The sequence below is a fragment of the Ambystoma mexicanum genome, chromosome 12 (genome assembly GCF_040938575.1).
Source record: "Ambystoma mexicanum isolate Mex_15411 chromosome 12, UKY_AmexF1_1, whole genome shotgun sequence".
Lineage (NCBI taxonomy): Eukaryota > Metazoa > Chordata > Amphibia > Caudata > Ambystomatidae > Ambystoma > Ambystoma mexicanum.
The window spans coordinates 686,992,022-687,005,203 of record NC_090936.1 but is presented as its reverse complement, the minus strand read 5'-3'; the positions used below and the strand labels follow the sequence as shown (position 1 = coordinate 687,005,203).

The 13,182-nt window shown below is 44.4% G+C and overlaps 1 protein-coding gene across 3 annotated transcripts in view; it reads right to left on the bottom strand.

The window, feature by feature from the left end:
• Nucleotides 1-13,182, bottom strand: part of CPNE8 (copine 8) — a 2,424,038-nt gene that overhangs the window by 621,591 nt on the left and 1,789,265 nt on the right. For all 3 annotated transcript variants that reach the window (XM_069629223.1, XM_069629224.1, XM_069629225.1), the window contains one exon: nt 2,218-2,271. In XM_069629223.1, coding sequence (XP_069485324.1) covers nt 2,218-2,271 — 54 coding nt within the window. The remainder of the gene's footprint in view (nt 1-2,217; nt 2,272-13,182) is intronic.

The window sequence follows — 13,182 nt, the reverse complement described above, 5'->3', positions numbered from 1 at the left end:
ACGTAGCCTACTTGAGAAAAAAAAAATGCCAATACTATCAGAAACTGCTCAAACAGATCAGACCTGTCTTGAGCAAAATAAAATTGTGCCACAATAGCTAGGGCCACAATCCTCTCGAGGCTGGACTATGGCAATGCCTTGTTAGCTGGTGCAAACAAAAGTTGCACCAGGCAATGACAAACTATCCAGAATAACGCTGTGAGAACCATCAAAATGAAAACAAGGAGAGAGCATATTTTAGAATATAGGAAGTCTCTCCATTGGCTAGCCTTGGAAGATCATATTGCTTTCAAAGCCATGACCATTGCACACCACTGCCTTTATGGTTGAGCCCCAGCCTATTTGAAAGAACAGATAATTCCCTATAAACTAGGCCGATCCTGGAGATCCGAAGCCCATGGCCTGGTTGGTCACACATGTGCTAAAAGAATCAAAGGACTGGGATGTTCATTTGCAGTTAAAGCAGCTGTAAAATGGAATGAGCTGCCATGTCTTCTAAGATTAGAATCTAATTGTCTGATCTTTAGAAAAAAAACTAAAAACACTACTATTCATGTAGATGATTCTCCTTGGCCTGTATGACTGATTGTCTCATCTCCTTTTTGTTGTCTGTGTCGCAGTGTACACGCTCTGATGCTTGAGGGCTTCGGTGCGATAGAAATTGACAAATAAATAAAACACACTCATTGAACTGCATGCTGCCTTCTGGCCCGACTAGATCTCTTCACCACAGTCGACCATAAAACACATATCAGTGTCCACATCATATGAATGGCTTTGGGCAAAACAGTACTATGATTGTTTGCCTCATAGTTCACAAACTGACAACAGCCTGTCCAGATGGACAAAATGTGATTCTACCAATGAATACCTGTAGTGTATCCTGAGGATTGGTACTCTGCCCAACCATGTTCATTTTCTATGTGAAAAAGTGGGGTACCCCCTCCGACCTCAACATCAAAATCAACCAATCAGCTGATTATAGTATACTTAAAGATGTCCTCCATCATTGGCATTCATCTCCTCAAACACCATGATTCAAATATGACTGTCAAACATCATCCTCAATCAAAACCCAACAGAACCAAAACCATATTCATCCTCTTAGAGAGCCTCACCAGGCAAGCTCAAATACAGACATGGTAGTAGAAATGCATCTTTAGATGTTCTCACCCAACACCACATAACAAGCAAAATCTCTCAACCTAACCATTGACAGCAACATCTCATTCAGTTCACGTCATAAGGAATACTCAAACTAATCAAACCCTTCTTCCCTGCAAACAGCTTCATATCTGCCATCCAAGTATTAGTTCTTTCCCACTTAGACAGTGGCAACATCCTCTTACCAGGCATCCCAGCAGCCATTAGTAACTATTTAAAATGTGTCCACCATTCAGCCGCAATGCCCATCACAGGCACACAAAATGTTTTGCCTAATCATCCCAGTTCAGAGAAACATACACTGGCTTCTACCACAAAGAGACATCACCTTCAAAATGGTCTCCTCACTTTCAAGTCACTTCCCCTCAAACTTGCCATTCCACGTGGCCAAGAATCTCAAAATCTCAAGAAGCATATGCATAAGCTGAAGTTAAGACACCTCCACTGTCAAAACCAAGAATTACAAGAAATAAAAGCACAGGAAACATGTTTTCTGGTGTGTACACAGAAAATAGACCAATCTTCCAAGTTTCCTCCATCCTGCACTTCAGGAGAGAACTTCACACCCTACTTTTCAAACAACACCTCCACCAAATTAAAGCACACCAAAACTCACACTTAACATATTGTGACCTGTCCCTTCCCTTGTACAGTGCTCTAGTTATTCATTGATAGGTTTTCACACTATAGTCTTATACACAGGGCATGAATTCTCCATTCAAATTTAGTTGGAGATTTACGTTAAGGAGTTACAGAAAATGCAGGTGTTTTTTACTTTTATTGGACTAATTGGAACAACCATGCAGAGATGAAACAGAGCATTAGCTTTAGGAGTTCCATAGACGTTGTCATCAGATCATGCAGGTTTCACACTTTATCATCTGATGAAGACGTCTGTAGTAATGCATGGTTCCATCTCTGCATGATATATACAGTTAATCCAATAAAAGGTATTAAAACCTGCATTTTGTATGATTTGTGAAGCAGAATATTAAGGCGCCTAACTTTTACCTTGTACTGTTAAGGAATTACAATTACAGAAATGTCACTTACTGTTCCAGAATTAATATATTTTTTCTTCTTTGCTTTCTTCTTCGGATTAATAACCTATTAAAGGAAAACAGATTAAGGATTTTAAATGAAATTATAGGAAAAACATATAAGGTTGAATTAACTTATTCGACTTGTTTTAACCAAAATAAAAGTTTCTGATTGAACCATCTACATTTCAAAGAAACGCAAAATGAATAACTACAGGAGATAAAAAAACTTCCTGATTTCAAGTTTCTAGAAACCAACTAAAACAGTGTCATGACAAGAAAACAGAAAAGCTCTGGCCACACAATTTATTGTAGTTTTGTTACTATATTTGTTCAATATGTATGTTGTTATAACTGAAAAGCTCCTTAGAAATCATGTAGCAAATATTGCAGTCAGTTCCCTACAAAAGATGTTCAAAGCCTCTGGGGCAGTTTGAAATGCGCGTATTAAGCAATAAATGATGCAACTAGTATCTCTTAAGATTTTAGTGAGGACAAATGATGAAGAACAGAGAAGTAGTCTGAATACAAAAAAATTAGCAATAAAATAATGTATCCATACTTGGGACTTCAAACCACATTACAATGCAGTGTTTAAATCCAAGTGGACTAAACAAATAATTACTGCAAGAATCACTTCTTATAGGGCCACTAATTGTTGTTTTATGATTGATGTGGTGTACTCAGAGTTGCATTAAGGACCATTAACTGTGATTTTATCTTGAATTGTATTGTTTTGTATTGTGACCAAAACACCTGTTCAAAAGGTTTTTTGTTTTTTTTATGAAAACGTAACATCCCTTTCCACAACATTTCATTGTTTAACCCTTTCACTGCATGTCTAGGGGAATTAGGGTGCATGCATACATCCTAAGCAGTCGAAATTGAAGGAAAATTAACAATAACTCTCTTAAAACAACATTTTATCAGTTCATTTTTGATAATTGTTCAATGATAAACACTATCAGAACACTATCATAATGACATTTCCCGCTAGGCATGGTTTCAGTTCAGCATAGAATCAGTGATATGATATGGCATTAATAACACGCCTATACACAAGTGTTTCAAGGCGCGAAGAGGCAAGGGCGGGGGAAAAGAGGGAAGACAGACAACGATCCTACTAGGCCAGGTGTCATTCATATCACGCAAGTGCATGGGAAGAGGGAAGGTGGAAAGTGTGGGGGGAGGGGACAGTGCAGTACATGGGATAATAGAATAAATAACAATAGTAAAGTATGGGCAGCAGGTGGCAAGTGCAAGGGTAAAGGGTAAGTGTTGGCATCAGGTGTCAAGGGCTGGTAGTGGGACTGTAGGGATACAGAAAACAGTCCCCAAGTGTGGGGGTTGCCAGGAGGGCAGTGCAGGTGTGCGACTGGCGGAGCAAGGGACCTGGGCCCGAGATGAGAGGGTGGCCAGGTAACCAGTGCAGTTTCAGTTTCAGCCAGGAAATCAGCAGGGGAGAGGAGGAGAAAAAGCAGAAGCAAAGAGAAAGGTTTTGAGGTGCTTCTGGAACTGGAGATGGTTCTCCTCAAGTTTCAGGGGGTCAGGGAGGCTGTTCCAGAGGGAGGCCCCAGCCGAAGAATGAGATCTACCACCAACTCATTGCTTGGAGAAGCGACTGACCCTGAGGGAGTTGGAGGAGATTGAGCAAAGAGCTTGAGAAGGAAGATATTTAGGGAGAGGGAGTTGAAGGTATTGAGACCCCAGGCTCCAGAAGGCCTTGTGGACAATGTAGAGGGTTATGAACATAATCCTCGCAGCCACTTAGAGCCAGTGAAGAGATTTCAGTCCTGGAGAGATACGATCCCTGGGCTTGGGGCCAAGGACAAGTCTTGCAGTCCTGTTCCGGATGAGTTGCAGAGTACGGAGAGTAGAAGCAGGCAGATTTTGAAAGAGGCTGCTGCAATAGTCCAGCCTAGAGAGAACCAGAGCTCTGGAGACAGTGAACTTCTTGGGGAAGGAGAGGAAACGAAGAATACCTCTGAGGAGGTGCAGCTGATAGTGTGACCTCTTAGAGACATCGGAGATGTGAGGAGAGAAGGAAAGTGTGGAGTTGAAGAATACCCCGAGGTTTTTAGCCTCACACGTGGGAGAAGGAAGAGGGCCAAGAGAGGCCGGGCAGAGAGTGACAGGAAAGGAGGGTGTGGGTGTGCCGATGAGGAGAATTTCAGGAGCCAGGGCGTCAATGTGGTCCTTGATGTTTTTGGAGAACAGGGAAGAACTTGTTTTGACGAGACTTTCATAGAGCCGACTTGTCTAGAAACCTCATCTGGGGAGAACAGGGGAAAGGCAGAGAAGGAGGGAGCAGAGGCAGCCAAAGAAGGGCCAGAGGAAGAGCAGAGAGTAGAGGGAGAAGGGGGAGAGGAAGAGAAAGAGGACAGGATGTCCTGAGTTTTAGAGATGAAATGAGAAGCCAGTGGTGTGCAGAGGGCCTGGGAAGAGTCAGGAGAGGTAGAGACTGCGGTAGGATTAGCCAGTTCCTTGCCGATGTTAAAGAGTTCAGCCGAGTTGCTGGATGCTGCAGAGACGTGGGCTTGGATGTGAGCTCTCTTCTTAGTGCAACCAGAGAGCCGGTATTGCCTTTGTAGCTGGTGGGCTCTTTGCACAGGGCATAGTCTTGTTACTCTCAAGAACCCTATGCTGGGTACTAGCCAATGTCTTGGCTATGCTCCAGACCCCCATTAACCCACCAGTACAAATCAAATCAACAACAGGCAATGTTTTACATGCCTGTGATACAGAAATAGATTTGCTGTAAAGTGTGTGGCCCTGTTTGTTGGTCCACATGCTGAGCAGGACTTTGCAGTCAGTGCATGGCAGGTACATAAGTCCTGGCATGGAAAGTGAACAGAGCTGAATGGAAATCCTGATGAAACCAGAGAACATGCATGGATCGAGTGTCCGTGTGCAGTGTGAATATGATGAGAACAGAGAAACAAACTTTCTGGTGAGCAGGGAAGATAGACTGCAAGATCAGCGAGCAGACATTGCACTATTGCTTGATCCCAATATGGCAGATAGGCCATTTGTAATCTCGGATTAAATGGCCAGGGCACAGGCTGATTCCAATGAGTGAAATACTCACAACGCTGAAATCAAGAAAGAGGAGATTTAGGGAACATCCAATCACGGGCAAGCCCAGTAATGGCGCAATGGATTCACCAACAAAAGAGCATTCTTGACAATAACACATTGAGCATAAACTAGGACATGGATCAATGGACAAGATCAAGCTGTGTTTTTCTTTTCCATAAGCTTTATTTCTATTACTAGATTTCTGTGAACAACTGAAAACAGTGAGCATTATAGGAAAAGATCTTCCACAATTTCGATATTTGGCATGACACTTATTAGAAGGCTTGAACAACCAAGACACCATAACACAACTCTACCATGGATGAGACTTTTTCTAATGGATTGGATAGAAATCCCCTGGCTCTCCCATTTTGGTTCAAACCGTTACCTGTGGAGTCCCCACAGGGATCAAGCCTCCCGCCGCTCCTCTATAACATGTATATGACCGCTTTGAGGAAGGTCATACGTTCATATGGGCTTAACTGTTACAACTATGCAGATGACACACAAATCATATACAAAATGACAGTAGACAGAAACTCCAGCACCACCCTTAGCAACTGCCTCAGACAAATAAATGAATGAATGAGAGCCAACTACCTAAAACTCAACCTAGACAAACAAATAATTATAATCTCACCTCGCACCACCCCTGAAACACCTCTACCATGTCCTTTGGAAGTGGGTAATTGCCCTAGACCATCTAAAGTGAACAAAAACCTATGCATATTAATGGACAATGGACTCACGCTGAAACCCCAATTCAACACAACAGTCAGAAAGTGCTTCTACCTCCTTTGCTCTATCCAACAGATTATGCCCTAACAATCCTGTGCACACAGACAGCTGTCCATCATCTCCTTTATTCTTTCAAGAATTTACTTTGCAATCACCATTTACAGAGGTATGTCGGACTACCTAAAAAATAAACGTAAACTAATAAAAAATACAGCAGCCAGCCTACTTCTCAGACTCAACAGGAGGGAGCACATAACTGCTTTCAGAGCACTCCACTGGCTGCCAATAAAAAATGATCCAGTTTAACGTCTTATGGCTTGCCAATATAGCACTTGAAGTTCAAGGAACAGAATTCCTTCAAAACATAATCTCACTCTACCAATTGCACAGAGACCTAAGATCGAAAAACTAAATATTTATTTATAGAATTTTTGTAACATCCAAACCCAGAGGTATCACAGCATTTGTAACAATAAATGATGTGGTTGGGGGGAACACAGGAAAAAGTACAATAGTCAAGAGTAGATTAGTGATGCAACAAGAATCGTTTATTGCTAGCTGAATTTTATGGCACAAGGGCATCCCTCATCTGGAGTGGTTAGTTGTATTTGTCAAATAACCATGCGTTTAGAAGTTTCTTGAATAATGCATAGGAGCGTTCATTCCTAATGTTCAGTGGTAAAGAGTTCAAGAGGCTAGGAGCAGTGACACTGAAGTTAGCGCCGCCTGCTCTGGTGAGTTTGCATCGAGGCGTGGCCAATGAGATACTGTTGGAGGATCTAAGATCCCTCGTTGTGATGATGTTGTTCAAGTAGAGGGGGCTTTGTTGTACATGTACCGGTGGGCAATCGAAAGGGTTTTAAAGTCGATGCAGGCTTTGATGGGCAGCCAGTGAGACTCATGGCATGCTGCTGTGATGAGGTCTGGGCGACGGAGTCCAAGGGCTGCGCGCAGTGCTTTATCTTGGAGATGTCAGAGCTTTGCGAGATTGGATGCTGACGTGCCTTTGAGAAGAACATTGCAATACTCAAGTTTGCTAAGTATAATAGCTCTTGAGAGGGTGAGGTAATTGCTAGTAGAGAGACATTTTCTGATCAAAGAGATAAGCTCATATGTGTAGGCTGTTGATGAGGCGAGGGTATTTATGTGTTTGGTCATGGTGAGCTCAGCATTGAGTTAAACCCCCAGAGTTTTAACTTGTTTGAGGACTTGGATGGTAGCACCATCGAAATGGAAAGAGACATAGGAGGTATCCAGAGATTTAAGATGATGGGAGGAGCCAACAATGAGTAACTCTGTTTTTTCATCATTGAGGCAGAGGTTGTGTGTAGACATCCAATTTTGTATGGCACTGTACACATTGTTTACAGTGGTGGTGTCCTTGGCGTAGTTGCCTGAGATAGGGATGAGGATTTGAGTATCACCTGCAAAAGTCCTATAGGTGATGCCAATGGAGTTAGGGATATTAAAAAGCAGTTTGGTGCAGGTGTAGGGTGGGGGAGAGGCAGGAACCTTGGGGGACACCAAGGGGGACAGGGATTGGATCAGTGGTAACATTGTCAATGGAGACTCTAGAGGTACGATTGCAGACAAGATATTTATCCCAGGTGACAGCCTCTCACTAGAGGTGAAGGTGGGAGCTGAATTGCTGGCAGAGTATGTCATGATCCACCAGGTCAAAGTCTGCTGAGAGGTCGAGGAGGAGAAGAAGTGCTAGGTTACCTTCATCCAGAATCATCTCCAGTTGTATTTTGAGGTTGAGTGGGGCTGTTTTCAGTGCTGTACTTAGTATGGAAGACAGATTGGCTGGCTCCAAGAATGAGATGATGCTTGGGGAATTGTTGCAATTGAGTGTAGGCAATGTGATCTAGTATCTTGAACAGGAAGGGCACAGTAGTGATAGGGCTTGTAGGCGTGGAGGGGTGCAGAGGGTTTTTTAAGGAGTGGAGAAACCCAGGCTGATTTAATACTGGTGGGAGTGGTGCATGCTTTAACAGAGACATTGACAAAATCAGTAATGATGAGGGTCTCTGAGGAGGCGCAGGGCTTGACAATATGCGTGGGGCAGTCATATCCCTTGCAATAAGACCAAAGCTTGAGACACTTGATAGAAGGAGAAACGTGGTGGAGTGGCAATAGCGGCAAGGGTAGCCAGGGCTAAACCTCCCAAGGTGGTCAAAAGAGTAGATTTGGATGCAAGTTGAGTTTTTCTGATGTTGATTTTAAAGCAAAGCATGTTTCTATATTGTTAGCGAGGGCATCTTGAATGGTGGTGTGCCAGTGTTTGTCCGCCCTGATGTGGATGTTGGGTATGACAGGAGTCTCCAATTCTCTCCGCCCTGATGTGGATGTTGGGTATGACACGAGTCTCCAATTCTCTTATGATGGAGAAGAGTTCTTTGGAGTTGGAACTTGCATTAGATAGTCTATTGATGTAGGAGGCATCTTTGTTGAAAATGACAGATTTATTATAGGACATAGAGGCATTAACTAGTTTGAAGGAGTTACCTTGAGTCGGTTGTCTTTTACAGAGATGTTCCAGTGATCTCTTAGTTCTGCTCAAGGTGATAAGATCGTCTGAGAACCAAGTATTATTAGGCTTGTGAGGTTTGGCCATTTTCAGTTTTAGTGGGGCATGTAGATTGATAGTGAGGTCAAGCAGTGATGATAAAGGGTTGCTATGTCTTCCGGCTTGTTGGAGTTAGGAGTGGAGAGGGTGAGCATAGACAGGTGTGTGGGTCTGAGGGTCTTGTGAGTAAATTTCTTAGTGTTCCTGGCCATGATCTGGTTAAGTATGGCCGACGTTACCAGGGCACATTCGGTGTGCAGCAGGTTGAATTCTATTAGATGATAGTCTAACCAGTGCACTGGGCTGATTGCTGAGATTTTAATGTTGGAGTTGGTGGTGAGTATCCAGTCGAGAGTGTGTCATGACCCATAGAACTTGCCCCTTCTGAACTTCCTGGTCCTTATCGCAACAGGGGTTGTATTCCTTGTTACTCCCAACATGGCCGTGCCAAGTGACTTGCCTCGCACCGGTAGTGACTTGACATGTGTGTGCTGTTCGGCGAATCCACTATTCCTAGTTTCCTGGTTGCTTCTTCCATCCTTTCACCCCTTCCCTCTAATTCTGCTCCCGAAATCCTCCTCCCTAGCGACCGCTACCTTTTTCCTGGACATCCTGGAACTGCGACCTTCCCGGAACTCTGAACGCGCTCTGCAGCCGGACGAGACTCGAGCGAGCCTATACAAGACCCGATCCGTCCACAAGAGGAATCCTCCTGCGGAACAGAGCAAGAAGCGATCCCAGGTGAGACGGGGGAGATTTACGACAGTTTGAGACACCAAACGACCGACACTGATACTGCTATGGAGAAAGCAGTCCAGGACCTTATGCTTGGCATGCAAGAACTCACAACTGAAGTACAGAAATTAAAAGCTGAGAATGCTGTGTTAAAACAGCTTGTTTTGTCTCACGACCCCGCTAACAAGGACAGCGTGTTACTGGGTGGAGTGGTAGACAAATATGATGTCTCGGCAAAATCCTTACGTGGATTCCTGGATTCCTGCTTGGTGCATTTTACTTTTAAGCCCTATTATTTTTCAACTTCCAGGGCGAAGGTGGGCTTCATAATCTCGCATCTCACAGGGAATGCGTTGACCTGGGCCACGCCCTTAGTCAACTCAGGAGATGCCCTCCTGGATGATTATGATGGATTCATTCAGGCACTCAAGACTATGTTTGACCGCCCAGAACAGGTTTTTAGTGCTCAGCAACGGTTACTTGATTTCCGACAGGGAACTCAGGATATGCTAACGTACGTTACTAGATTCAAACAACTGGCCAAGGAAGCGGATTGGTCCTCAGAAGCAAGTTTCACTCTATTTCGCAGGGGTCTAAACGAGGATATTAAGGACGAATTAGCCGGGGTGTCTCGTCCTAGCTCATTCCAGGCTCTTATGGATCTAGCCATGCAAATAGACTTCCGAATCCAGGAAAGAAAGGCTGAAAGAAGAAAGACCAAGATACCCTTTCAAAAGAATTACCTTGAGATTTCTGTAAAGGCCGATCCTGCCCCAACCCCTGACATAGATCCCGAACCCATGAAAATAGGAGCCTTCCGTGGGCCTATTTCCCCACAAGAAAGGATGAGAAGGATCCACAAAGGCCTGTGCATATATTGTGCCTCGGATAAACACCTTGTTAGAGAATGCCCTCTAGCCCCTCCTCGGCGTTCGGGAAACGCCAGCTCCCGATCCTAGATGGAGCGAGGTGTCGGGAGAGAGATGTTTGCTCCACATCAATTCCATCCTTGAACTCTCCTGGACAAAACAATTTGGTGATACTACAGGCCTTCCTCTCGCCCTCCAAGAACAAGACCTATCCCATTCTGGCCTTGGTGGACTGCGGAGCTATGGGAATTTTCATTGATCAAGACTGGGTTGTTAGTCATCATATTCCGTACAAGACACAAAACACCATGCAGCCGGTGGAAGCAATTGACGGAAGACCCCTCTCTTCAGGACCCATAAACCTGCAGACTAAAGAGATCCAACTTTCCATAAACCATCATCAAGAGTGGATTACATTCGACATCATTAAGTCAGCTCATTACCCCATGGTTTTGGGTATGCCCTGGTTACAAAAGCACAATCCGTATATCAATTGGACAGCAGGATCATTATTCCTGGGCTCAGAGTTCTGTATGTCCCACTGTCTATCCCTGGATCCCTCCTCGACACCTCCTAAAGAACCATCAAGAGACCTAAAAACACCACTCATGGTTTCCAATATCATACAAGTTCCAGAGGCCTATCAGGGATATGCTGATGTATTTTCTACTGCCATAGTCCCAAGCCTTATCCCCTCACAGGCCCGAAGACTGTGCCATAGATACAGATCCCTCAGAAGTAATTCCCTTCGGCAGAATGTTCATTCTTTCCGAACCTGAGAAAAAGGCCCTTCGGGAATCCCTAGACACCAATCTTGAAAACGGCACCATAAGACCCTCGAAATCTCCAGCAGGTGCTTCATTGTTCTTCGTTCCCAAGAAGGATACCAAGGAACTGAGACCTTGCCTCGACTATCGAGGCTTAAATCAATGCACCCTCAAAGGTCGGTACCCACTGCACCAGATCTCGGATATCCTGGAAGCTGTGAGAGGCACCTTAATATTCACGAAGTTGGATCTCCGGGGTGCCTACCACTTAATCCGTGTCCGGGAAGGAGACGAATGGAAAACAGCCTTTAGAACACCCTTTGGTCACTATGAATATCTAGTCATGCCCTTTGGACTAGCTAATGCTCCCGCAGTCTTTCAGCGTTTTATGGATAGGGTGTTCTCTGACATGTTGTTCCTCTCTGTCATTGTCTATCTGGATGACATATTGATTTTTTATAAGGATCCTCTAAAGCATGAAGAACATGTAAAGGCAGTACTACAACGACTTTGTGAACACAAACTTTTAGCCAAACCCGAAAAATGCTTGTTTCACGTTACTTCTGTTCACTACCTAGGATTCATCCTTAGCCCAGAAGGAATTGGTATGGACCCTTCAAAGGTAAAGGCCATACTGGCTTGGCCCACTCCCACATCTGTGAAACAAGTTCAATCCTTCCTGTGGCTCGGCAACTTTTACCGGAAGTTTATTTCTACCTTTTCCGAGATCGTTCAGCCAATCGTTGCTCTCTTGAAGAAAGACACCCCCTTTATCTGGTCTACACCGCAAGATAAAGCATTCCAACGATTGAAGACAGAGTTCATGCAAGCCCCCATCGTGGCCCAACCCGACATAAATCGCCCATTCCTAGTGGAAACGGATGCCTCTAACTACGCCATAGGAGTGGTCTTGAAACAGGAACTTGAGGATAAACTGGAACACCCCATTGCTTACCTTTCACGAACCCTGACTCCCAGCGAGACACACTTTTCCGTCCTGGAGAAGGAACTGTTGGCCATCTGCCAAGCATTCACTGAATGGCGACACCTACTTCTGGGTGCTAAATATCCAGTTCAGGTCCGCACAGACCATCGGAATCTCCAAATTCTACAGTCGTTGGAGTGCAGGAACAGTCGTCAGCCGCGTTGGGCATACTTCTTTGCCCAGTACCAATTCCAAATCACTCATGTTCCCGGTTCACAAAACATGATTGCTGACGCCTTATCTCGACGTCTTGACTACGTAGCCACTGAAGACAAGGCCTATCCTAAGATGTTTCCCCACACTATCTTTGTAGCTCAAGCAGTCAACCTCCTGGAAGAAATCCGAGTGCAAACCAAGTCCTCTGACCTCTGGAAGGATATTTCAAGGAAGAATCCATGGAATCTAAGAGTTAAGGAAGGATATTTATTCAAGGACAATGCACTGGTCATTCCTACGCAGAAATTACAGCAAAGGATAATAAACCTCTGCCATGATACCCTTCACTCCGGTCATCGTGGAATAACTAACACCCTCCGTCTTATACAAAGACAGTTTTGGTGGCCTGGAATGAAGACCGACGTACAACACTACATCAAGTCTTGTGCTATCTGCGGTCAAAACAAACATGATAACAAGAGACCGCGGGTCTTCTACTGCAACCATCGCTGCCAACAAGACCATGGGAAATTATTGCTACAGACTTCTTTGTGGAATTACCACCTTCCCGAGGATACACGACCATCATGGTAACCATAGACTTGTTCACTCATATGGCTCATATTACACCTTTGTATAAACTACCATCATCCTCAGAACTTGCTGGAATCGTCCTGGAACACATTTCCCATCTTCACAGACTTCCTTCCAAGATCATATCGGACCGAAGACCTCAATACGTCTCACAATTCTGGAAACATCTGTGTCGTATTCTAGGGATCCAACGCGCTCTCTCATCAGGTTATCACCCACAAACCAACTGAGCCACGGAATGTGTAAATCAAACTGTGGAGCAATATCTTCGTTGTTTTGCCACCAAGGTTCAGGATGACTGGTCTCTCCTCATACCGCTGGCAGAGTTTGCCTACAACAATTCCAATCACTCAGCACTCAAGGTCAGCCCTTTCTATTGCAGTCAAGGTTTTCACCCGTCCGTTTTACCTTCTGTTCTTCCACATCCCACTCCAGTACCTACTCTCGACTCATGGATTCAGACTCTCATCAACATACACAAGGAAGC